Source organism: Oncorhynchus nerka, linkage group LG21, assembly GCF_034236695.1.
Source record: "Oncorhynchus nerka isolate Pitt River linkage group LG21, Oner_Uvic_2.0, whole genome shotgun sequence".
Classification (NCBI taxonomy): Eukaryota; Metazoa; Chordata; class Actinopteri; order Salmoniformes; family Salmonidae; genus Oncorhynchus; species Oncorhynchus nerka.
In genome coordinates, this window is record NC_088416.1 from 3130634 (window position 1) to 3157088 (window position 26455).

Genomic DNA, 26455 nt, shown 5'->3' on the forward strand with positions numbered 1-26455 from the left:
TTTGTAGACTGCAAATTGACCGCAAGAAGCCCAAACATATATAATATTTGACTAAAACATAATAATTTCGAACCTTGCTTACATTTGAATACGATCACATATACTGAGTATACAAAACATTAGGAACAGCGTCCTAATAGAACAGTTGGTCAGGGCGTGGACTCGGTGTCGGTGTCGGAAGCGTTCCACAGGCCCATGTTGACTCCAATGCTTCCCACAGTTGTGTCAAGTTGGCTGGATGTCCTTTGGGTGGTGGACCATTCTTGATACACACTGGAAACGGCTGAGCCTGAAAAACCCTGCGCTGTCATAGTTCTTGACACAAACCGGTGTGCCTGGTACCTACTACCATACCCCGTTCAAAGGCACTTAAATATTTTGTCTTGCCCGTTCACCCTCTGAATGGCAGACATACACAATCCGTGACTCAATTGTATCAAGGCTTTAAAAGAAAAAATCCTTCTTTAACCCGTCTCCTCCCCTTCATCTACACTGATTGAAGTGGATTTAACAAGTGACATCAATAAGGGATCATAGCTTTCACCTGGATTCACTTGGTCAGTCTATGCCATGGAAAGAGCAGGTGTCCTTAATGTGTTGTACACTCAGTGTATATCTCTCTATTATGAGTGGGAATACTTTGGTGCAGATTTCCAAAATTAAAATCACTTATACAGTATATAATCACATATATTAATGTTTTTTTTGCTCAGAAACCTTGGAGGGACGAATACAATCACCCGCAGGCCATATTCGGCAGGTGGGGAACCCTAGTTAACTCTGGTCTGACATATAAAACCACGAAGGACCTCTGTATGACGCGTCTCATTCCCTGGTATCCTGTCCTCCTTTGCTATAGGTAGGTTAGCGGACCAGGTGTCCTTCTATGCCATTGTAATAGCAATAGCTCCTCTCCAGCCTCCAGCCGGACCCTTGGTTAGTGTTAATGAACAACGGTTCAGTAAACAGCAGTCCTGTCTGTCTGTCAGTACACGGCTTCTCATCACTACCTCGTCAGCCTGGGACGGCCCTGAACCTGGCTTCTCACACAGTGGTTCACATCGTTAATTATAATCCTCTCTCTCTCTCTCTCTCTCTCTCTGTCGTTCTTTCTCGTTTCCGGTCTCTTTCCTTTCTTGTTTTGAGAGGGAATTTTCAGCTAATCTGAGGCCCACTCCACCTACAGGTCAAATGCATTAGCTTACGCACAGCTCGGGGCTAGAGACTTTCGAGGATGGTGGTCTTGTGAGGATTTGTGTGTGTGTGTGTGTGTGTGTGATGTATCGCTGGTGCTCATCCCAATTACCCAGCCAATCTTTCTATTACAGATGATCCAATTCCACTCTCTCTCCTCTCTCTCTCTGGCTTTCCCCCTCAAATCGGATTACATCTGAAGGGGATAGACTGGGAGAGCTTTGAGGAAAGATCTTCAGTTCAGGTACAATATCCCTTTCAGAAATACTCTGACAAAAACACTACTTTCCATGAAACCTTTGTTTATAAAGGTATTTTGCGGGACATACATGTTCAAGGCGGCAGCTGGCATTCTCAACCGTGTCCTATGACCAGATTCTCAACTCTGCCCCCCTTTTCATTTGAACTATATTGTCTTATAATAAAATAGACCTGAAATAACCCTGTTTTTTTTTTTGTGGAAAGGAGAAAAATGCAACCTCTGTCAAGAGTCTCATTTCCCCTCCACGCCCTTGGGAGTGCGGGCAGAGCGTACGGGGCACACGCCAGGGGCGCTGGCATCCCTTCCTGCTGCCTCTCCCTCTGGGCTTGTGGTCTGGCCACGTGGCTCAAAGTTCGTCCTGATTCCAAGCATGGAAATTCTGAGAATGTTGGCTGAGCGCTAGGCTAATTTAGGTACCGTTACAGGGCTGAGGTCTCTCTCTCTCTCTCTCTCTCTCAGAAAGCTGCAGTTGGTAACCTGAAGCCATGTTCTTCGTGCTTTGGTGGGGTTTGTGCCCAATGGCCACAGAAGAAGAGGATGTTCTGGATCAAGGGTAGAGTTAGTTGTGGTCAGGAAGAGGGTGGCAGTGTTACTGGAAAACTACCGTCAAAGCTTTCAGGATTGACGGCAACATTTACTGCCATAACTACATTGATTTCAGACCCCTTGTCTCGAGTGCCAACCTTCTCACACTAAGAGAGTGAAACATGATACTGGTTTTGTTTCCCACAGTATTTAACCTCTTAAGTCGACCCTCTACTTTTTTGAACATTCTGTTAAAAATCACGCAACATTTCAGTGCCCTGCTACTCATGCCAGGAATATAGTATATGCATTTGCTTAGTCTGTGTGGATAGAAAACACTCAGACGTTTAAAAAACTGGTTAAATCACTGCTGTGGCTTTACCAGAATGGCATTTACATCGAAAAGCACAGGAAAAACTGATCACTGAAAATGGGAAAATATATCCATGCGCTACTTGATCCCATTGATAAAGGTGAACCACAATTAATTGACTGAGGTTGCAGTACCTACAGCTTCCACACGGTGTCTAGAGTCTTGTCATTTCCCTTCGAGTTTTTTCTTGGTCAAACACATGCAGGACACCGTATCTCCTCCGGTCTAGGACCGGATATTTTCGTTGAGTTTCTAGCCGGACATTTTTCCAGACGGACAGCTAATGATCTTTACATCGCCTCCTGATGAATTTTATCGCTTATTAACGTTTACTAATACCTAAAGTTGCATTACAAACGTATTTCGAAGTGTTTTGTGAAAGTTTATCGTCGACTTTTTGAATTTTAAAAAATGACGTTACGTTTTGAAACGATGTTTTTTTCGTTTATCACACAGTCTACATATAACGATATCTAGGCTTTATATGGACCGATTTAATCGAAATAAAGACCCAAATAGTGTTTATGGGACATCTAGGAGTGCCAACAAAGAAGATGGTGAAAGGTAATGAATGTTTTCTATTTTATTGTGCGGTTTGTGTAACGCCGAAATGCTAATTATTTTGTTTATGTCCCCTGTGGGTCTTTTGGGGTGTTGCATGCTATCAGATAATAGCTTCTCATGCTTTCGCCGAAAAGCATTTTAAAAATCTGACTTGTTGCCTGGATTCACAACGAGTGTAGCTTTAATTCGATACCCTGCATGTGTATTTTAATGAACTTTTGAGTTTTAACTAATACTATTAGCATTTAGCGTAGCGCATTTGCATTTCCAGAGCTCTAGTTGGGACGCAAGCGTCCCGAGTAGAAGCAACAGGTTAAGTAATGTACTATGATGGGAAGGGTTGCCTTGGTTTCATTGCAGTAGATACACACGGCAACTAAAATAGTTATTCCTCGACTTGATGCCTTTAAATTAGGAGCTGAGATGCAGAGAAACTCAAACCACTGCACTTTTCCCCCTTCTCTACTCCAGTGTTTATTTCAGCGTTTCTCTTGAGTTCTTTCATCCCACGGGCTCATGCGTTCTCGAGCACTGCGTGAAGTAGAACAACCGCAAGACAGGGTTCACCTGTGTGTTATAGTGTACAGATCTAGACCCAAAGATCCATTGGGTCTTTCCAGTTCCCACGGTTGTGTAATAAAGCCTACAAAAGCGTGTTAATGACTAGCCCCAAAACTACGGCACCAAGCCTTGGGATACACAGTACGCTTGAAATTCCAACCCCTGGATCCCATTTCCCGTTCCAATCCATGGTATGATGATGGTGGGCTTCCTAAGACTTCCATAGCCTTTCCCTGGAGTCTTGTTCCAGGCCAAGGCCGAATCTGGAGTCTGGAAGCTGGAAGAGGAGAGCTGGAGGTATGATGGACGTTACCACATCCCAGCACCTGTTGCCTTGGGACTGGGGAGCTTCAAGTGGAACCTACAGGGTTATAACCTTACAACACTCCCAATTGACTTTACCAGAATATAGCCAATTTCTCCACTAACTCGAATCCATACATCACCTCACCCCCTTCTGAAATGTTCCATCAAGACACCTGGAGGCACCGAGCTGTGATTTGTCGAGATCGAATGCCAAGGTCCCAATTTATATATAGAGCCGCAACTGTGAATGATTGTGGTTGGAGGGAGCACTAGCTCGCTATTCGCTAACCCCTGTTCCCCAAGATCCAGACATCTGTCTCTAGAAACTCGATACCCCGGGCCACTAATGCATGTCCAGACTTGATTCATGTTGTCCATTCGTTTCCTCAGTCGGTCTGTCTTTTGTGTGGATATTGCGCTGGAGTGGTATAGCCTGGTCCCAGATCTGTTTGTGCTGTCTTGCCTAACTCACATGGCCAATATCACAAGGTAGCACAAACATATCTGGGACCCGGCTGGTCGTGGCAGGATTAAGAAGGAATAAGGGAAGAACCTGTGTTCTGTTCTGGCAATACTAGACAGGCAGAATATCAATTAGTTTGAACCCTTCCCTCCCTCCCCCTTCAGCCCCCTTTTATTGCCTGCCTTGTTTACACCAACATGTCTTGTAATTAGTGGATTTAAGCGAGTTGCTAGAGAGAGAGAGAGAGAGTCCAGGGCTGCATCTCACACAGCACCCTATTCCCTCTATAGTGCACCACGTTTGACCAGGGCCCAAAAGGCTCTGGTCAAAAGTAGTGCAATGAACAGTATAGGGAGGAGTGTACCATTTGGGCTGCAGGCAAGGAAATAAATGACCACCATTTCAAGCTACAAAGACACACTATGTTGACATTACACTGAGTAAATCTGACTGCTGCTGATTGTTTAGAGTTGGTTTGATTCTCAGTGGAAACATGTGATCATTGCCGTGGAAATGCTGGGATCACATGGTTCTTCAGTGTTATGTGGGTCGTGAGTTTGTTTCATAAGTGGGGAGCTGCTAAGTGTGTGTGTGTTTCTTTGTGTACTTGTGCGTCTATCTGTGTGCGACTGTGTTCTGCCACTGAGCTCTGTCATCTGTGTGGTTCAACCAAGGGTAGCTCCTCTTGAGTCACTCTTCACAGGTCACATGATTGTCAACAGGAAGTGATGCGTGTCCATGCGCGCGCGCTCTCGCTCTCTCTCAATCCGATTCAATTCAAAGGGGCTTTTTTTGGCATGGGAAACATATGTTTACATTGCCAAAGCAAGGGAATAAACAATAAACAAAAGTGAGAATAAACACATTTAACAACATCAACAAAAAACGATTAGAAATTAACAGTAAACATTGCACTCAAAAAGGTTTAAAGAAGATAAAGACATATATCATCCATGTCCAGTGTTTTACAATGTGCCAATATCCCCCCCCTCCCTCTCTCTCTCTCTCTCTCTCTCTCTCTCTCATACAAAGCAAACTATTTAACTTAAATCCCAACTCATTCCCACAACTCCATATATGGTGTGCCTATTATAAGCCACTGTGCATGATATGAAGAGGGGCCTGCTGCAGCTGTGGGCCGTAGCCTACAATGTTATCCATATTCAAAGCACATTTCCAACACCAACGCCTTGTTACAGTGCACCTCGGATTTCACCAGCAGTGCCGGGTTCACGTGCTAGTCGGAACTGTTGAAGCTAGGGTTCTAAATGTCTTTATGTGACCAATAACATTTGATTTGATTTGACTAGGAAGCTCAGAAATGTACGTCTTGCTAACTGGTTGTAGTTATACACGTTCAACCAGTTAGCAGGTCGGACATTTCGGAGTTTCCGTTTTTTCCCGACTAGCATGTGAATGCAGCAATAATGTCCTCATAGCAGAGTTGGCGTAGGGATATATGGTGTCGAATTCATAGAGATACTCACTGACAATAGAGGAAGAGAAACATTCTGTGTGTCTCTTTTTTCCGCCCTGACTCCTCTAATAGTGGTCCAGAGCCTCACAGCCTTATCCAATCAGAACGCTTCAGAACACTCACACTCATTCTCTCTAGGCTGGTTACCAAGGAGACAGAGTCAGGTCTGAGAAGTAGAGTAGCTACAGCCATAGTCCCAGTTGGTATTAGATAGAACGTTGCGGCCCTGCTCGCCTGTGGGGGAAACAACCTGTGGTTACCTAGGTTACCCCATTGGCTCACAGCAAATACTTGACCTTTTTCAGATGCAATTTTCTTGTTGTCTGCGTCTTTTAGTCAATTACAAAACTAGATTTTAGAAAAGTACAAGATGTCTAAAGATGACTTTTCAACATTGCCTGCTCCCGAACGTTCTCACTACGTAGAGAAACAGAATATTGTAGGGTTCCCTCTCGCCACTTTTCGTGACGGCACTAGCAGCCACGTGAGTGGACTATACAGCTACAAGTAATGAGTGGAGTTACAAACTGACTTCATCAAGCAAGTTAAATGTCTTACCTGTGATGAAATGTTTACCCACAGACATAGGTACGTGCATCCTACTCGGACACGAGGATCCCACATTCCCCACTCTCCCAACGCCAATTAGCCTGAAGCCACAGCACAGCGTTCTTACAGCAGGCTCTATTTCCTTACACGGGGAGGATAGCGAACCGGAGGTCGGGATGTTTTTCACCTGGTTACATTAAACAGAGCAGCTGCTTTTCTACATTTTTTGTTATTTCTGTTTAACAAAAGAATCGACCACAAGGTTGCCTCTTATATAATGGGGGTAAATTGTTGGGCGTGGGCGAGGAGAATTTCCTATTGTTACGTGATTACCGACTGGGACTATTGTTCTGAATGCGTTTTTGCATTCTTTTTTCTGCTCCACCCCATATCGTCCTGGGATTTTTTATTCCCACCTGTTTTGGTGGTGCCGGAATGAGCTCCCCTCACCCCTGTTCGGAGAAACAACATTTTTCTGTGGTCCCACATGTGCCGATGGGATGGGGATGGGGAAAACGCGTCTCCGAGAGCCTGGTGTCTGTCCGGGGGGAGGAGGAGAGATGGGGAGAAGAAAGGGAGAGTTCTGGGTATTTTAGGTTGAGGGAAGAGGAACGTCAATCGGCTGCAATTTAAAAAAAAAACATTTACAAGTTTTGAATTTGGTCCAACGAGGCAAACTAGGATCATTTGGATCAAACCACTAATAAACAGAGTGGAGATAGTTAACTTGATTCAGTATGTTGAATGAGGAAATTAGACAACTCAGCAAACTCTTTGTTCAATTGAAGCAGACAACAGCTGGAACATGTTCTGTGTTTTAGTGATTCTAACCCTCAATTTACAACGCCTACACAGCTTCACAGTAACTTCACAGTAACTGTCAAAGTTCCTCTTGCGTTCCTTCTTCCTCCTTACCTCTTTAGGCTTTGTTGACATACGTTTACTGCCGAGACAGTAACTCCTAGTTGTAAGATACTAACTCCCATTGCTACCGTTTAGCTACCGCTACCTACTTCTCCCTTACAGCTACATTTTGGTCAGAAAAAGCTTACACCCATCCTTTATGTTAAGCTAGGCTCAGTTGTTTGGCTCAAGCATTCAAACCACCAACATTGCTTTCAGTTCAGAGTGGACCACACTCAGCAGCTTACCCTCCCGGAAGACCAGCCCCTCCACTGGGACAAGGCATACAGAGTTTTCCCCCCGTGAGAGCAAAACAAGACTGAACTGAGCTGCGATCCCAGTCAGGGAAGACAAAGCATACAAATAGAATACCGCCGGCCCACCCATCACTTTTTCACTGAAGCTGGAGACTCATATCTCCCTCTGTAATTTTAAGCACCAGCTGTCAGAGGAGCTCACAGATCACTGCACCTGTACATAGCCCATCTGGAAATAGCCCATCTGGAAATAGCCCATCCAACTACCTCATCCCCATACTGTTGTTATTTTTTTGCTCCTTTGCACCCCAATATCTCTACTTGCACATTCATCTTCTGCACATCTATCACTCCAGTGTTTAATTGCTAAATTGTAATTATTTTGCCACTATGGCCTATTTATTGCCTTACCTCCCTTATCTTACCTCATTTGCACACACTGTATATATACGTTTCTATTGTGTTATTGACTGTATGTTTGTTTATTCCATGTGTAACTTGGTGGTTGTTGTTTGTGTCGCACTGCTTAGCTTTCTCTTGGCCAGGTCGCAGTTGTAAATGAGAACTTGTTCTCAACTGGCCTACCGGGTTAAATAAAGGTGAAAAAAATGAAATAAAAAAATCACAGACCCATTGATATGAATGGGAATTTCTGTTCTAGTAAATCTATTTCTATGAGAAAGAGAACCCTTAGCGGAGTTTAGTTTCTGGAAAAACCCAGTCAACATGGGGCTGTGTATATACGTATGCTGACCCAGACACAAAGAAAGAACTGGGTTTGGACCAGTCCCCCGTCCCCGTATTGCTCGATTATTTATTCGCCTGGTTCCTCTGGGTCGTTACCCTGCCCTGATGCACACCAGATTTATGGTGTGTGGTCTCTCTCTTTCTCTCTCTGTTTTTTTGTGTCTCTTTCTCTGTCACACACACCTGCATACATAAGCACGCAGGAACACACATAGGAACACACACAGGAACACACACAGGAACACACACAGGAACACACACAGGAACACACACAGGAACACAAACAGGAACACACACAGGAACACAAACAGGAACACACACAGGAACACAAACAGGAACACAAACAGGAACACACACAGGAACACAAACAGGAACACACACAGGAACACACACAGGAACACAAACAGGAACACACACAGGAACACACACAGGAACACAAACAGGAACACAAACAGGAACACACACACACTAAATACTTTAAATAAATAATAAATAAATAATCCACCAATTAAATTGACATGAAAAAAGGTTCCAAACATTTCAAAGGTTCCTGTATGCATGGCACTCACGGATACAGAGAGCACCTCCCTCTATGCTATGCTTCCCAGGACAGCTGAAACACAGCAGTATCCAGCCTACTGCTTTGCCCTAGTTTTTGTCAGGCCTGCAGTCAGGAGGTCGCACACTGCAAGGCTGTGTACGTGGCAGAGACTGCCAAATATAAGCGCCACCAGCTTGCACCTCCACCCGAGGCTGTCCAAGCGTGCCGCGAGGGGCTGGTATTTAAGCAGCTTGTCGGCAAAGGCCTGTTCCATGTAGCCGTCAAATGAGCAGCCCACTTACAAACACACACATGCACGCACACACACGCACGCACGCACGCACACACACACACACACACACACACACACACACACACACACACACACACACTTCCCTTATCTTTTCCTCTCTATCTTTTCTCTCTCATTCTCTCTCTCTACAGTACATATGCTGCAGACAGTATAGGCTTCTTCACCCACAGCCCCATTTACGTTTCCTAATCCATAAACCCCCCCCCCCCCTTTGCATGATTTATTTAGGGGTTGAAATTGGACAAACACAATATGGCCGACACTGTCTGGCATCTCTGACCTCTGCAGTTTGTGTGTGTGTGTGGAAAAAGTACCCCTGTGTGTGTGTGTGTGTGTGTGTGTGTGTGTGTGTGTGTGTGTGTGTGTCTGTGTGTGTGTGTGTGTGTGTGTGTGTGTGTGTGTGTGTGCGTGCAGTTCCCTCTAACCCCGGTGTCAGCACTTCTCCTCCCTTGGTACCACGGCGTCTTTATGAATAAATCGACTCACATTAACTCCTCTCCACCGCGAGCAGCAAAACACCATGCAGCGTTTGTCCCTGTCCAGATGGGAATTTAAAATGTGTCCGAGCTTTGATATGATATCATCTCTGATGCTGTGATCGGAGTGGCGGGGAATTTTAAATACTGAGCCCAGCTGTTTCTTTCAATGAAATTCAATGAAATGAAACACTTTTGAATTCCTCAGTGAAGTACATTTGTAAATGTTTGCCAAATATTTCTCTCCCTCTTAATAAATTAATTTAAAAAAAAGCTCTGTGTGTTGCTCTTTACAGATGCAGATTCTTGACAAGTTCCCAATCGAGGGAGGGCAGAAAGATCCCAAGAAGAGAATCATCCCATTTCTCCCAGGTGAGTCTCCATCATCTCTCCCAGGTCAGTCTCCATCATTTCTCCCAGGTCAGTCTCCATCATCTCTCCCAGGTCAGTCTCCATCATTTCTCCCAGGTCAGTCTCCATCATTTCTCCCAGGTCAGTCTCCATCATTTCTCCCAGGTGAGTCTCCATCATTTCTCCATGTCCAGTCTCCATCATCTCTCCCAGGTCAGTCTCCATCATTTCTCCCAGGTGAGTCTCCATCATTTCTCCCAGGTCAGTCTCCATCATTTCTCCCAGGTGAGTCTCCATCATTTCTCCATGTCCAGTCTCCATCATTTCTCCCAGGTCAGTCTCTCGCCATAGATAGCCATAAGGTCCAATGACATTACATTATCCATAGGGACTTATTGGGGTTTATAAGGAAGTGCAGTCTGACTTAAGGCAGACAGACACCATCATGACAGTCAAGTCATCGATAGCGCTGACTCGGCAAGAAGTTACACCGCGTCAGTATCCTGTGTGTGTCAGTATCCTGCTCGTATCGACGCCCCTCCTAGTGTCGTTCATACATTATTCATCAGTCGGTCCATCCAGTTGACTGTCTCTCTGAGGTGCAGCAGCAGGCAGGTGCTGACAGTGTGTATCTGTCTGATGTGTGGGAGTGAAAGACACACAATAAAAAAGAGATTGAGGAAGAGATGGTGGAACAGAGAGAGAGAGACAACACTCCTGCTGTGTGAGTGAGAGGCTTCTGTCTGTTTACTGTTTATGTTGGTTAGGCTGTCTTAAAGCCTAATGGAGACCACATGCTCTCTTAGAGCCTGATGGAGACCACATGCTATCTTAGAGCCTGATGGAGAGTGGAGACCACATTATCTCTCAGAGCCTGATGGAGACCACATTATCTCTCAGAGCCTGATGGAGACCACATTATCTCTTAAAGCCTAATGGAGACTACATGCTCTCTTAGAGCCTGATGGAGACCACATTATCTCTTAAAGCCTAATGGAGACCACATGCTCTCTTAGAGCCTGATGGAAACCACATTATCTCTCAGAGCCTAATGGAGACCACATGCTCTCTTAGAGCCTGATGGAGACCACATGCTATCTTAGAGCCTGATGGAGAGTGGAGACCACATTATCTCTCAGAGCCTGATGGAGACCACATGCCCTCTTAGAGCCTGATGGAGACTACATGCTCCCTTAGAGCCTGATGGAGACCGCATGCTCTCAGCCCTTTCCCTACCCATGCCTGGCTACCCCGAATGTTTGTTTCGTCTCCACAATGAGTCTGGTATTGACTTCCTCCACGACCCTTCTAGAACGCGAACACATTCGGACTGTCTGATTGGTCCTGTGGCAACCCAGGGGAGTCAGAGGTGAAACTCAAAATAAAATAAGACAGAGGGAGACTGCTTTGCGGTGCTCAAACCAAAGTTGTTCTTTAATAAAGGTTGGGGAGAAGTACAACTGAAAGGTCTCTCCGGTAACGGGCGGCTCATCGGACCGCCCGTGTTAATGAACGAGAGAGAGCGAGAGAGAGCGATGAGTCCGGGGTTTCAATACATGCTCTCAACTTGCCCCGGGTGGCGCACTGTCCGGGTATGGGTCCTCTTCATTTGGGGCCAAAGAAAAGGAAGAGAGAGAGCCAAACATCACCTAGTATCTTCTTAGGCGTCTGATCGAGCTGCTTCTCATTCCCACTCCGGTTCTTCTGAGGACTAGGCCTGTCTGCCCAAGCCCCCGAGTGACTGCACCTCTACTTATACCCATTTGGAGTAACGAGGGACAGGTGGGACCAATTCCAGGTGCCAATTGGTTGCAGCACCTGGACTGGGTAATATTGGTGTTGATTTACCAGCCCCAGTTGGTGCCTGTAGAGCTGTCCATGGTGCTGACTCACCTTGGCCTGGTAAGCCCTCTGGAGCTGACCAAGGTCCTGCTCCTTCCTTTGTAGCTCCCTGCTGGCCCCCTTGGTTGCCACAGTCCCAGAAGCCGATGGGTTGGGCCCGAGCCAGAACACATGTAGGCAAAGCAATGTTTTGAATATTGGTCATTGGTTTTGATACTCTGGTTAGAGATGATCCATTCGCTGATGACTTTGTGTTGTACAACACCCCTCTATGATTGCAGGTTCTAGCCGAGGTATGTAGCCAACACATAGCATTAGGAGAATTCAGAGTCGTCAGGCAGTCCCCACCCCGCCAACCCACCTCACATTAAGCCACCTGGGTGTCAACCAAAACATCCACCTCTATCTGTTTACATACCATTTCTAACATTTATTTTGACCGGAGAGTCTCATTGAGATAACATCTCTTTTGCAAGAGATACCTGTTCAAGAGGGCAGTCGTCAGCAGCGTTCCAAAATGAGTCGCACCAAATACAATATCTTTGTCTAAGTCCAGATGTGGAAATGTGTCCATGGCAACTTCTTTGAAATGAGGGTACCCATAGGATTCACTCAATTACACACAGTGCTAGCAGCTGGCCATCAAAGACTTGGGTTAGGTATTGCAAGTCAGAGTTATGGTTGAAAATTGCCTGTTGTTTCCATGATGGTCTCTGATCTAAGAAACTCCAGTACTGCACTATTATCCCTCTACTATTCATCATTCAAAGTGTTGCTGGCAATCAGAACGCACACAGTCTGTCCCCAGCTCTTCCTCTCTTCCTCTGTGTCTTCAGTTCATAGGAAGGGTAATTTGATCACTTCCTATGGGACTGTAGTGACCGTGGCGTGCCCTGGAGTAGGGGGTGTTCTGATTGGCTGGTGCCATTTTTCTTTGAAGTCACTGCGTTAGACTAGATACATAACCTCCAAGCGATTAAATCCCATTTGATATGTTAAGTGGGCAAGTCACAGTTAGAGGTCCTCGCAGGACAAGACCGTTCACTATGAGAGTAAGAGAGTCCGATTGTAGTGGTTCAGAAGTCTTTCACGTGTTACTGACATCTAGAGTTAGCCTGTGGTAATACACAAACAAACCGAAGGGTTGCCCACTGAGACAGGATTGTACTGGTCTTTAATTTATTACGGTTTTACACTCTATAACATCTAAAATGTGTCCCTTCTCATCTATTCTCTCTCTTTCTCTCATTTCCTCCCTCCCTCAGGTAAAATCCTGTTCAGGCGGAGTCATGTGCGGGATGTGGCCATGAAGAGGCTACGTTTCATCGATGACTACTGCAGGGTGAGTGAGGGGGCATTACTGTCAAAACACACACACGCACGCACGCACACACACACACACACACACACACACACACACACACACACACACACACACACACACACACACACTGTAAACATCCTGTCCCACTTGGGGTCCCCCCTGTCACATGTCAGGGGTGACAGATGGTAACCTGACACACTTGTCAGCAACACCTCAGGCGTGACGTTAAAGACGGGTGTTGTAGGGACACGTGTTGACTGGGGGGGGTTCCAGGTTGCACCACAATAAGATGGTGTTGTTGTTTCTTAACTCATCTCTTAACTCATCTTATTGCAGAGTTTTAAAAGTATACGTTTTTGTTATGTTCAGGGGCAGTTACCAAGCTCGCAAACCTACATGGCCCCATCTGAGGAAATGTTTTTCAACTACTTAGCTGAAAACACATTGTCATACTTACTGGTCTCTAAGGCTTTGGTTTATTCTGGTCATGAAGTTTTAGAAAGAGATTTGTCCTAGTTCTGTTCTGTTTAGAACACACAAGAACACTTCTGAGTGCCCAACAAAAGATAGACTTTAAAAAGCTACCCACTCTTTCAAAAGCCAGATGAAGGCTATGCCCTCAGTTGAGTATTTAATTTAATGAAAGTTTTCTACAACTCCCCCAAAAATTAAGCCTTTGGTCATTCAACAGTCTGACTTCAAAAAAGCTCTTATCGTTTCCCCTTTGTTAATCTTTCTCTCTCTCTCTCTCTCTCTCTCTCTCTCTCTCTCTCTCTCTCTAAAATGTGAATATTACACTCACAGAGGTTCCAAAAGAATAAAGACATTTCAAATACCATGTTATCTCTATATACAGTGTTGTAACGATGTGCAAATAGTTCAAGTAAAAGTTTGTTCTTCACTGGTTGCCCTTTTCATTTGGCAACAGGTCACACATCTTGCTGCTGTGATTGCACAGATAGATATGAACGTTTATCTAAATTGGATTTGTTTTCAAATTCTTTGTGGGTCTGTGAAATCTGAGGGAAATGTGTGTCTCTAGTATGGTCATACATTTTGCAGGAGGTCAGGAAGTGCAGCTCAGTTTCCACCTCATTTTGTGGGCAGTGTGGACATAGTCTGTCTTCCCTTTTTATTTGACCCTTTTTTCTCCCCAATTTCCTGGTATCCAATTGGTAGTTACAGTCTTGTCTCATCGCTGCAACTCCCGTACGGACTCAGGAAAGGCGAAGCTCGAGAGCCGTGCGTCCTCCGAAAACACAACCCAACCAAGCCTCACTGCTTCTTGACGCAATGCCTGCTCAACCAGGAAGCAACCCGCACCAATGTGTCGGAGGAAACGCTGTACCGTGTCAGCGTGCACTGTTCCCGGCCCTTCGTAGGAGTCGCTAGTGCTCGATGGGACAAGGACATCCCTGCCTGCCAAACCCTCCCTTAATGCGGACGACACTGGGCCAATTGTGCGCCGCCCCATGGGTCCCCCGGTCGCGGCCGGCTGCGACAGAGCCTGGACTTGAACCCAGAATCTCTAGTGGCCTTAGACCACTGCCCCACTCGGGAGGCCCCTAGCCTGTCTCTCTCTGTCTGCCCTGTCTCTCTCTCTCTCTCTCTCTCTCTCACTTACTCCCCCGCCCTCTCTCTCTCACTTACTCCCCCCCTCTCTCTCTCTCTTGCTCTCTCTCTCTCTCTTACTCCCCCCCTCTCTCTCTCTCTCTCTCTCGCTCTCTCGCGCTCTCTCTCTCTAGGGAGAGAAGGTGTCCAGTTTTCTGCCTTGAAACACAGATGAAAGGGTGGACTTTATTGTCCAAGGCCACATCTAATAATCAGTGAAATCCAACATTTTGAAAGACTTTCTCTCAACTTTGATGGTACGTTTTGATAACCTCCAAATACTCGTGCCCAGTCTTTATGTAAATGCTCAAACACAACTTAAAGATGCCGTCAGTCATGTCTGAAGCTAGCAGATTCATTATTTACCTAAAACAGCAGCACATTTCAGTAAAGCTAACGTCACGTTTTGAAATGAACTTTCCTTGCTTCGTTTAATAGCACTCTCATGAATCTAGGAAATACGTTTTGTGCAGTGTTTATTTCATTTCATAGCACATAACACTTGTTAGCATTTTTCTCACGCTGGCTTTAGCCACGGAGGGAGCAGGCTTGGCCCCGGCAAGGACAGGGAGGGTTTGCCTAGAAACAAATGCCTCGGAGGGAGTCCACGTCTGCATAGCACGGCAAATTCCTATGATTTGTGAATCTGTTCGGACCGAAAAGCTAGTGTGACAGCTAAAATGGCTTTGGGGAAAAAAAACAAGATTTCAGCTAATAGGGAGATGTATCTGACAAAATAACTACATTATTGCAATCGTTAATCATAAACTATTTACATAATAGAAATGTTGGTACATTTGTGGACAAAATTCTTGCTCACTCAAGGTTTATAAAAATAAAATAGCTCATTATCTTTTTACTTAAAATGCCTTAAAATGTGCTTATTTTTTTGGAGATGTTAAGAGATTGTTCTGCCTGTCTATCACTCATCAACTGTACCGTTTACTTACCACTTCCTGTTTCTTGTCACAAGACAAACAACAGAAGGATCGTGATGACACAGAAGGCCCTCCCAGGGGATTGTGGGCTGGAGCCAAACCATCTGTATCACTAGCTGTCGTTTAATGTAATATACACTTCCTCAATAACACATGACCAGAAAATGATCATATGAGTCCGGACGGGTATTTGCTCTTATTGTGAACAATGGAATATTAATGGAATATTAATTCATTTGAAGTTGTGCACTGAAATAAGTCCCATGAATATGATATGGATATTGTTCAACATCAATCTCAAATATAGTACAATATGTCCACCTATGTCTACCTTGTCATTGGCTCCTATTGATCTGTTCCTATAGTAGTGTGACTTAGCATGACCATTACAAATGGATGTCCATCCTCAGTGGAATAGACTGACATATGATCTTCCATTGAATTGGAGCCAAACTCTGTGCTAAGGATTATGCTGTTATCTTTTGTAAAGGTAGAATGTCAAATGGATGTTGGAATGCATCCTCCGTAGTTCATCATTCCAAGAGCTGCTTTGTGTGGTGCATCGTTGCACGGTATCTTACAGAGGATGCTCTCCCTCACTCCCCTCTCTGTCTCTTTCCCCCTCTGCCCCTCTCTTCTCTCTATCTCTTCCTTCCCTCCTTCCCCTCTTCCTCTCCTCCCTCTCTCTCTCTCTCTCTCTCTCTCTCTCTCTCTCAGGCTCTGGTCCGTCTCCCTCCTCAGTTGTCTCAGAGTGAGGAGGTGCTGCGCTTCTTTGAGACCAAAGCTGATGACCTCAACCCCCCAGGAGAGTGAGTATCTAACACACACACACACACACACACACACACACACACACACACACACACACACACACACACACTCTCAGTTCAATTCAATTCAAGGGGCTTTATTAGCATGGGAAAGCAAGTGAAATGGATAAACAAAAGTAAAATAAACTATAAAAAGTGAACAGTAAATATAAGTCATTGCGAATTTTTGTTATGTATATCTACATTTATCAATCTATAATTCTATTTTCTGCTGAAGTACTCAGGAGCCCATGAACTCATGATCTCTCGATCTCTCTCTCTAACTCTCTCTCCAACAATGTGTGTCCTCCCCAAACTGGGTCAATATTTCGCCCTGTCTCTTTCTCAAAACTTTCCCATCCTGCTGTGCGGTGTGTCTCAGAGAGAATCTGAGAGGCTGAGGCCTCATTGTTTACAGTGTGGGTCCTTTTGAACAGAGGAAGTGGAGTCCAGGCTTTGATGCCACCAGCAGGAGGGTAGAGGGTTCACACACTGATCCATGGACAGAGTTTGTAGGGCGGCCATGTTCCAAACACTAAAAGGGAACTATGGGGGTGTATACTGAGAAGAAGAGCTACTAATGTCCTGTCTATGTGGCAGATAGTGGGTTGACTATGGGGGAGTTGTGTGTCTCTGTGTTTGTGTGTGTGTGTGTGTGTGTGCGCATGCGTGTGTGTGTGTTTGTGATACTATATTGCTCAACGTCTTCGTACCTTCTACACCTTTCCCATGAACTGTTGGTCCTATTGAGAAGTACTCATGGCATGATTAACAATGTGCAAAAAAAAAGTGCTTTTCAACAGGGTATGGTAGTAGGTGCCAGGCGACCCGGTTTGTGTCAAGAACTGCAACGCTGCTAGTTTTTTTTGTTCACGCTTTACAGTTCCCAGTGTGATTCAAGACCAGGTCCACCACCCTGTAACGGCCGTAGGTGGAAGAAGGTCGAGGACCAAGGTGCAGCGTTGTACGTGTTCATATTATTTACGTCACGGTCTTCCTCCTCTTCATCTGAAGAGGAGAGGCGAGAAGCATCGGGGGACCAAAATGCGGCGTGGTTTGTGTTCATCTTGATATTTAATAAAGAAAACACTGAACACTGAAACACACTATACAAAAACAATAAACAAAATAACGACCGTGAAGATAATGAGAACTGTGCTGACACAAGCAATCAACATAGACAATCACCCACAAACAAACAGTGAAACCCAGGCTACCTAAGTATGATTCTCAATCAGAGACAACTAATGACACCTGCCTCTGATTGAGAACCATACTAGGCCGAAACATACAAATCCCAAAATCATAGAAAAACAAACATAGACTGCCCACCCCAACTCACGCCCTGACCATACTAAATAATGACAAAACAACGGAAATGAAGGCCAGGACGTGACAATTTATTCCAAACTGAACACTAAAATGCAAAACAACAAAGAGAACAACCGAAACAGTTCTGTCTGGTGCAGACACAAACACAGAAACTACCCACAAAAACCCAGTGGGAAAAGGCTACCTAATTATGGTTCTCAATCAGAGACAACAAAAGACAGCTGCCTCTGATTGAGAACCACATACAGCCAAACAACAAAGAAATATAAAACATAGAAAATGAACATAGAATGCCCACCCTAGTCACACCCTGGCCAAACCAAAATAGAGAATAAAAGCCTCCTCCCAAAGGTGCGGACTATGGCCGCAAAACCTGACTCTAAAGGGGAGGGTACGGGTGGGCCTTCTTTACGGTGGCGGCTCTGGTGAGGAATGTGGCCCCGCTCCACCTTAGGCTTAGCCCACTTAGGTGATCCTCGCCGCCGGCTCCGGACAGGCGGGAGACGCTGGCAGCTCCAGGCTGGAGGGAGACTCTGGCAGCTCCGGGCTGGAGGGAGAACCTTGAGGGAGGAGACGGAGAGAGCTTGGTGCGGCCCCTACAGAGTGAAGGCACAGGTCGAACCTGGCTGTGGGGGAGCACCTTTTCCCACTGGAGATCTGGTGCACACCAATCGCACCTCTCCCTTAGGCTCAATGCCCACATTTGCCCGGCACGGAGACCAAACGCGCTGAGCTGGCACAATCCGCCCTGACTGGATGCCCACTCTCGCATGGCACTTGCGAGGGGCTGGCCTATTGCACTCCGGGCTATGAGCGCTCACTGGAGACACTGTGCGCTTCATCGCATAACACGGTGCCTGACCAGTACTACGCTGCTTCCGGTAAGCATGGGGAGTTGGCTCAGGTCTCTCGCCTGACTCCGCCAATCTCCCCGTGTGCCCCCCAATTTTTTTTTTGGGGGGGGGGCTGCCTCTCGTGCCTGTTGCGCTGCCTTACCTCAAATCGCCGCCCCTCAGCTTTCGCTGCCTCCAGTTCTTCTTTGGGGCGGCGATATTCCCCAGCCTGTGCCCAGGGTCCCTTGCCGTCCAATATCTCCTCCCAAGTCCAGGAGTCCTGAACCCTCTGCTCCCTGTTACCACGCTGCTTGGTCCGTTTGTGGTGGTAGTTCTGTAATGGAATTCATAGGAAGAAGGTGAGGACCAAGGTGCAGCGTGGTACGTGTTCATATTATTTATTCGAAACTGAACACTAAAATGCAAAACAACAAAGAGAACAACCGAAACAGTTATGTCTGGTGCTGACACAAAAACAGAAAGCAACTACCCACAGCTCAATATTAGGAAGGTGTTCTTATTGTTTTGTACACTCACTGTACGTGACCAGGTTCCAAAGTACCCCCTTTAGAATGTTTTGGTGTGTTCCCTATTCAGCTCTTTTTCCAAGCTACAAAAAGTTCTAGCAAGCATCTACACATTTGGGAAAAGGGAGAGAGTGTGTGTGTGTGTGTGTTAGGAGGATGACACGTTTCATACTTCTTGGAGATGTTCCTTTCCCCTCTGGGTACTTTTTAATTAGGGGAACGAAAACTGTGCTCTCCAAATTCACATTCGAAAGCTCCAAATCAGTTGTAATAGACTGGTAACACACACGCGCAGGCAAACACACACACACCTGAGGCACAGACTCCCTTGTTAGACGCTGACAGTTTTTCTCATCCATGTTTCAATTACTCCTCTCATTATTTTCCTCCCTTCCTTGCTTCTCTGCCTCTCCTCGGCTTGCTACTCTGCCTCTCCTCTGCCTTGCTACCCTGCCCCACTCTGCCTTGCTACTCTGCCTCTCCTCTGCCTTGCTACTCTGCCCCACTCTGCCTTGCTACCCTGCCTCACCTCTGCCTTGCTACTCTGCCTCACCTCTGCCTTGCTACTCTGTCTCACCTCTGCCTTGCTACTCTGCCTCTCCTCTGCCTTGCTACCCTGCCTCACCTCTGCCTTGCTACTCTGCCTCTCCTCTGCCTTGCTACTCTGCCCCACTCTGCCTTGCTACTCTGCCTCACCTCTGCCTTGCTTCTCTGCCTCACCTCTGCCTTGCTACTCTGTCTCACCTCTGCCTTGCTACCCTGCCTCACCTCTGCCTTGCTACTCTGCCTCACCTCTGCCTTGCTACTCTGCCTCTCCTCTGCCTTGCTACTCTGCCCCACTCTGCCTTGCTACCCTGCCTCACCTCTGCCTCACCTCTGCCTTGCTCCTCTGCCTCACCTCTGCCTTGCTACTCTGCCTCACCTCTGCCTTGCTTCTCTGCCTCACCTCTGCCTTGCTACTCTGCCTCTCCTCTGCCTTGCTTCTCTGCCTCTCCTCTGCCTTGCTACTCTGCCCCACTCTGCCTTGCTACCCTGCCTCACCTCTGCCTTGCTACTCTGCCTCACCTCTGCCTTGCTACTCTGCCTCTCCTCTGCCTTGCTACTCTGCCTCACCTCTGCCTTGTTACCCTGCCTCACCTCTGCCTTGCTACTCTGCCTCTCCTCTGCCTTGCTACTCTGTCTCACCTCTGCCTTGCTACTCTGCCTCTCCTCTGCCTTGCTACCCTGCCTCACCTCTGCCTTGCTACTCTGCCTCTCCTCTGCCTTGCTACTCTGCCCCACTCTGCCTTGCTACCCTGCCTCTCCTCTGCCTTGCTACTCTGCCCCACTCTGCCTTGCTACTCTGCCTCTCCTCTGCCTTGCTTCTCTGCCTCACCTCTGCCTTGCTTCTCTGCCTCTCCTCTGCCTTGCTACTCTGCCTCACCTCTGCCTTGCTACTCTGCCTCACCTCTGCCTTGCTACTCTGCCTCACCTCTGCCTTGCTACTCTGCCTCACCTTTGCCTTGCTACTCTGCCTCACCTCTGCCTTGCTACTCTGCCTCACATCTGCCTCGCTTCTGTGCCTCTCTTCTGCCTAGCTTCACTGCCTCTCCTTTGCCTTGCTACTCTGCCTCTCCTCTGCCTTGCTACTCTGCCTCACCTCTGCCTTGCTTCTCTGCCTCACCTCTGCCTTGCTACCCTGCCTCACCTCTGCTTTGCTACTCTGCCTCACCTCTGCCTTGCTACTCTGCCTCTCCTCTGCCTTGCTACTCTGCCCCACTCTGCCTTGCTACCCTGCCTCACCTCTGCCTTGCTACTCTGCCTCACCTCTGCCTTGCTACTCTGCCTCTCCTCTGCCTTGCTACTCTGCCCCACTCTGCCTTGCTACCCTGCCTCACCTCTGCCTTGCTACTCTGCCTCACCTCTGCCTTGCTCCTCTGCCTCTCCTCTGCCTTGCTACTCTGCCCCACTCTGCCTTGCTACCCTGCCTCACCTCTGCCTTGCTACTCTGCCTCACCTCTGCCTTGCTACTCTGCCTCTCCTCTGCCTTGCTACTCTGCCTCACCTCTGCCTTGCTACCCTGCCTCACCTCTGCCTTGCTACTCTGCCTCTCCTCTGCCTTGCTACTCTGTCTCACCTCTGCCTTGCTACTCTGCCTCTCCTCTGCCTTGCTACCCTGCCTCACCTCTGCCTTGCTACTCTGCCTCTCCTCTGCCTTGCTACTCTGCCCCACTCTGCCTTGCTACTCTGCCTCACCTCTGCCTTGCTTCTCTGCCTCACCTCTGCCTTGCTACTCTGTCTCACCTCTGCCTTGCTACCCTGCCTCACCTCTGCCTTGCTACCCTGCCTCACCTCTGCCTTGCTACTCTGCCTCTCCTCTGCCTTGCTACTCTGCCTCACCTCTGCCTTGCTACTCTGCCTCTCCTCTGCCTTGCTACTCTGCCCCACTCTGCCTTGCTACCCTGCCTCTCCTCTGCCTTGCTACTCTGCCCCACTCTGCCTTGCTACTCTGCCTCTCCTCTTCCTTGCTACTCTGCCTCACCTCTGCCTTGCTTCTCTGCCTCTCCTCTGCCTTGCTACTCTGCCTCACCTCTGCCTTGCTACTCTGCCTCACCTCTACCTTGCTACTCTGCCTCACCTCTGCCTTGCTACTCTGCCTCACCTTTGCCTTGCTACTCTGCCTCACCTCTGCCTTGCTACTCTGCCTCACATCTGCCTCGCTTCTGTGCCTCTCTTCTGCCTAGCTTCACTGCCTCTCCTTTGCCTCACTTCTCTGCCAGTGTCATGTGGTTGTTTAAATCCTTGCTTCTTTCACTGGAGTTAAGAAAAGATGTGAGGAGAAGACAGCAGATATAGTGACCTCTGTCTCACAGTGATTTCCTGCTGAGGCTTAATAGAGTCTCTTTCCCTTCCTCCTCCCTCTTCCCTCTTTTCTCTCGTTCTGTCCATCCACAGCTCATAAATTCAAGTCTGCTTTATTTGACATGACAGCTCAAGGTTAGAAACACTATTGCCAAAGTGGTTAGGATTCGATCAACAGCCTCTCTCTCTCTCTTTCTCCCTCTCTTTCTCCATTCTCCCCTCCCTCATTCCTCCCCTCCCTAGCTGTATCTCTCACTGTCTTCCCATAGCTCCATTCATCGCTCTCTCCATCTTTCTCTCACTTCATTGTCTCTCTCTCTCTCTCTCTCACACTCTCTCTCACTCTCTTGCTCTCTCTCTCTCTCTCTCTCTCTCTCTCTCTCTCTACCTCCCTCCTTCTTTGTATTCTCTATGACATGAGTGGTGCGGTCTATTTTGGTATGTAAAGACAACACATTAATCATGTAGTCCAGAGACTAGTCGGAGAAGATGAAGTCACATATCTCCATCAATAATACACACATGCACCCTGTGCCCTCAGTGCTCTCTCTCTCCCTCTCTTTCTTTTCTCTCTCTCTCTCTCTCTCTCTCTCTCTCTCTCTCTCTCTCTCTCTCTAGCGCTCGTGCACACACACACACACACTCCCCAAACACACACACACACTCATTACATTGCATTGCTCTTGGCCAGTCCTCATCTCTAAAGCCTGGCAAATATTGTGACTCCATTATAGCATCAATATGAATGATAATGGACATGGAAAGTGGGGTAGACTAAATGGACATACTAAGCTTGTTCCTGTCTATTGTAACAATGGGAAGTAATGGTGGAGGTGGATTTTATCCATCTCTCATGTACTATTCTAGCACTAACACATTACATAGTGGTGGTGCATTGCATCCAGAAAGGCTGCATCCTAAATGGCACCCTATTCCTTATTGACTCTGCAGAACATGTGTGCACTATATAGGGAATAGGGTGTCATTTGAGATGCAGACATGGACTATTCTAGCAGTTACACATCATGATTCAGAAGTAGTTTTCTGTCTGGGGGGAAATTGGATGGGCTTTCATCTTGGTTCCTTCCCTTCACATCCGCTAAATGGAAACGAATTAGAGGACATTTAGCAGTGAGATTGGCCACTGATTTACTTCCACGATTAGTGTGTGTGTGGTAGGGGGGAGGGGGCAGTGTGTATGTTGTGTTTGTGACTATACTCCAGAGCAATCTGCAGAAGGAAAACTAATTTGAAACACATTAATCATGGAATTATAGGAGGCAGTTTGACCTGTTCCACAGGTGTGTGTGTGTGTGTGTGTGTGTGTGTGTGTGTGTGTGAGTGTGTGTGTGTGTGTGTGTGCGTGCGTGCGTGTGCGTGTTGAATAGTAATTAACTAGGAAGTCGTTGTAGTTTAACCTCTCTAGGGTACATGGGACGCTAACGTCCCACCTGACCAACATCCAGTGAAAGTGCAGGGCGCCAAATTCAAACAACAGAAATCTCATAATTACAATTCCTCAAACATACATGTATTACACACCATTTTAAAGATAAACTTGTTGTTAATTTCAAAAAGGCTTTACGACAAAAGCATACCAAGCATACCATGCGATTATGTTAGGTCAGTACCTAGTCACATTTTTCCAACCAAAGAGAGGAGTCACAAAAAGCAGAAATAGAGATAAAATTAATCACTTACCTTTGATGATCTTCATCAGATGGCACTCATAGGACTTCGTGTTACACAATACATGTATGTTTTGTTCGATAAAGTTCATATTTATATCCAAAAATCTCTGTTTACATTGGCGTGTTGTTATGTTTTGCCTCCAAAACATCCGGTGAAAGTGCAGAGAGCTACGTCAATTTACAGGAATATACATAATAAACATTGCTAAAAGATACAACTGTTATTACATTTACATTTACATTTAAGTCATTTAGCAGACGCTCTTATCCAGAGCGACTTACAAATTGGTGCGTTCACCTTAATGTATGGAATTTTAGATGCACTTCTCCTTAATGCAACCGCTGTGTCAGATTTCAAAAAAGCTTTACGGAAAAAGCAAACCATGCAATAATCTGAGTACAGTGCTCAGAGACCAAAACAAGCAATACAGATACCCACCATGTTATGGAGTCAACAAAAGTCCGAAATAGCATTATAAATATTCACTTACCTTTGATGATCTTCATCAGAATGCATTCCCAGGAATCCCAGTTCCACAATAAATGTTAGTTTTGTTCGATAAAGTCCATCATTTATGTCCAATACCTCCTTTTTGTTTGCGCATTTAGTACAGTAATCCAAATGCGCAGGCACTAGGTCCAGACGAAAAGTCAAAAAAGTTATATTACAGTTCGTAGAAACTTGTCAGACTATGTATATAATCAATCTTTAGGATGTTTTTATCATAAATCCTCAATAATGTTTCAACCGGAGAATTCCTTTGTCTTTAGAAATGAAAGGGAACGGAGCTAACTCTCACAGGCGTGTACCTGACTGAGCACATGGCCTTCTGGCATACCCATGACTCAATCAGCTCTCATTCTCTCCCACCTCACAGTAGAAGCCTGAAACAAGGTTCTAAAGACTGTTGACATCTAGTGGAAGCCTTAGGAAGTGCAATATGACCCCACAGACACTGTATATTGGATAAGCTAAGACTTGAAAACCTACAAACCTCAGACTTCCCACTTCCTGGTTGGATTTTTTTCTCAGGTTTTTGCCTGCCATATGAGTTCTGTTATACTCAGAGACATCATTCAAACAGTTTTAGAAACTTCAGAGTGTTTTCTATCCAAATCTATTAATAATATGCATAGCATCTGGGCCTGAGTAGCAGGCAGTTTACTCTGGGCACGCTTTTCATCCAGACGTGAAAATACTGCCCCCTACCCCAAAGAAGTTAAACCATTTTGCAACATCCGGCTCACACCTTAGTCTGCTTGATCTATACAGTGATAGCCATTCCAACACGGGGACCTCGTCCCTGTGTTCTCTTGGCTATATTTAAATTGCATACCATTTCAACTTGTTACAACAGCACCATGTTTTCTGATCTCAATGGTTAATTATTCAGGTCACAGTTAGAACCATTTCACACCCCGGCAGCAACCGGGCATGTTTTGGTCTAATGTACATTTTTTCTGAAGCGGTTTTTATACTGGAGAAGAAAAGGGGGAGTTCCATGACGCCGATGTAAATGTCTGTGCTCACGGGGTGTGGTCACTGACTAGTTAAAACTTCATATGAGAAACCATTCTCTCATCACATTTCATCTTCTCACAAATAGTTTCATATTTAATCATATATGCTCCACAACATTTAGATGTAAATCCAGTACCTGGGAAATATACACATTCAGAGATACAGTTATGTCGTCCTGCTGTTAGTCCTACAAATTAGTAAGGAATTCGACATGATTGTTCTTTAAGTACCCACAGACAATTTAAATGGTTTGCAATAGAGAAATATTTACATTTACATTTACATTTACATTTAAGTCATTTAGCAGACGCTCTTATCCAGAGCGACTTACAAATTGGTGCGTTCACCTTAAGACATCCAGTGGAACAGCCACTTTACAATAGTGCATCTAAATCTTTTAGGGGGGTGAGAAGGATTACTTTATCCTATCCTAGGTATTCCTGAAAGAGGTGGGGTTTCAGGTGTCTCCGGAATGTGGTGATTGACTCCGCTGTCCTGGCGTCGTGAGGGAGTTTGTTCCACCATTGGGGGGCCAGAGCAGCGAACAGTTTTGACTGGGCTGCGCGGGAACTGTACTTCCTCAGTGGTAGGGAGGCGAGCAGGCCAGAGGTGGATGAACGCAGTGCCCTTGTTTGGGTGTAGGGCCTGATCAGAGCCTGGAGGTACTGAGGTGCCGTTCCCCTCACAGCTCCGTAGGCAAGCACCATGGTCTTGTAGCGGATGCGAGCTTCAACTGGAAGCCAGTGGAGAGAGCGGAGGAGCGGGGTGACGTGAGAGAACTTGGGAAGGTTGAACACCAGACGGGCTGCGGCGTTCTGGATGAGTTGTAGGGGTTTATTGGCACAGGCAGGGAGCCCAGCCAACAGCGAGTTGCAGTAATCCAGACGGGAGATGACAAGTGCCTGGATTAGGACCTGCGCTGCTTCCTGTGTGAGGCAGGGTCGTACTCTGCGGATGTTGTAGAGCATGAACCTACAAGAACGTAAGAAATATTGTTACATTATTCAACCTTTTGAGGTTACCACACTGCAAAGTCTTTCTCTGTGGTAAGAAAGGGATTCTCAACTTTCATTTTGGCAGAGTGGGGAAAAGAGTTTCGGTATTTACGACCGCCATAAACCTGTGGTGGTAGGGAGAGGGGGGGGCTATGTTCCTTACCCAAAAGGGGCACGCCATGACAGTGCGTTATGTGTCCATTTTTCCATTGTCCTCATCTGTTCCAAGAGAGAGAGAGAAAGACCCATGGAGAGATAGATAAATAAAATAAAATGTTATTTGTTATATGCGCCGAATACAACAGCAACCTTACAGTGAAATGCTTAC

At 46.3% G+C, this 26455-nt stretch overlaps 1 protein-coding gene across 3 annotated transcripts in view; it reads left to right on the forward strand.

The window, feature by feature from the left end:
* The window catches only part of LOC115103693 (SH3 and PX domain-containing protein 2A-like), a 141654-nt gene that overhangs the window by 28279 nt on the left and 86920 nt on the right, over positions 1-26455 (forward strand). For all 3 annotated transcript variants that reach the window (XM_029624562.2, XM_029624565.2, XM_029624563.2), the window contains 3 exons: positions 9808-9883; positions 12970-13046; positions 16295-16386. In XM_029624562.2, the coding sequence (XP_029480422.1) occupies positions 9808-9883; positions 12970-13046; positions 16295-16386 (245 nt within the window). The remainder of the gene's footprint in view (positions 1-9807; positions 9884-12969; positions 13047-16294; positions 16387-26455) is intronic.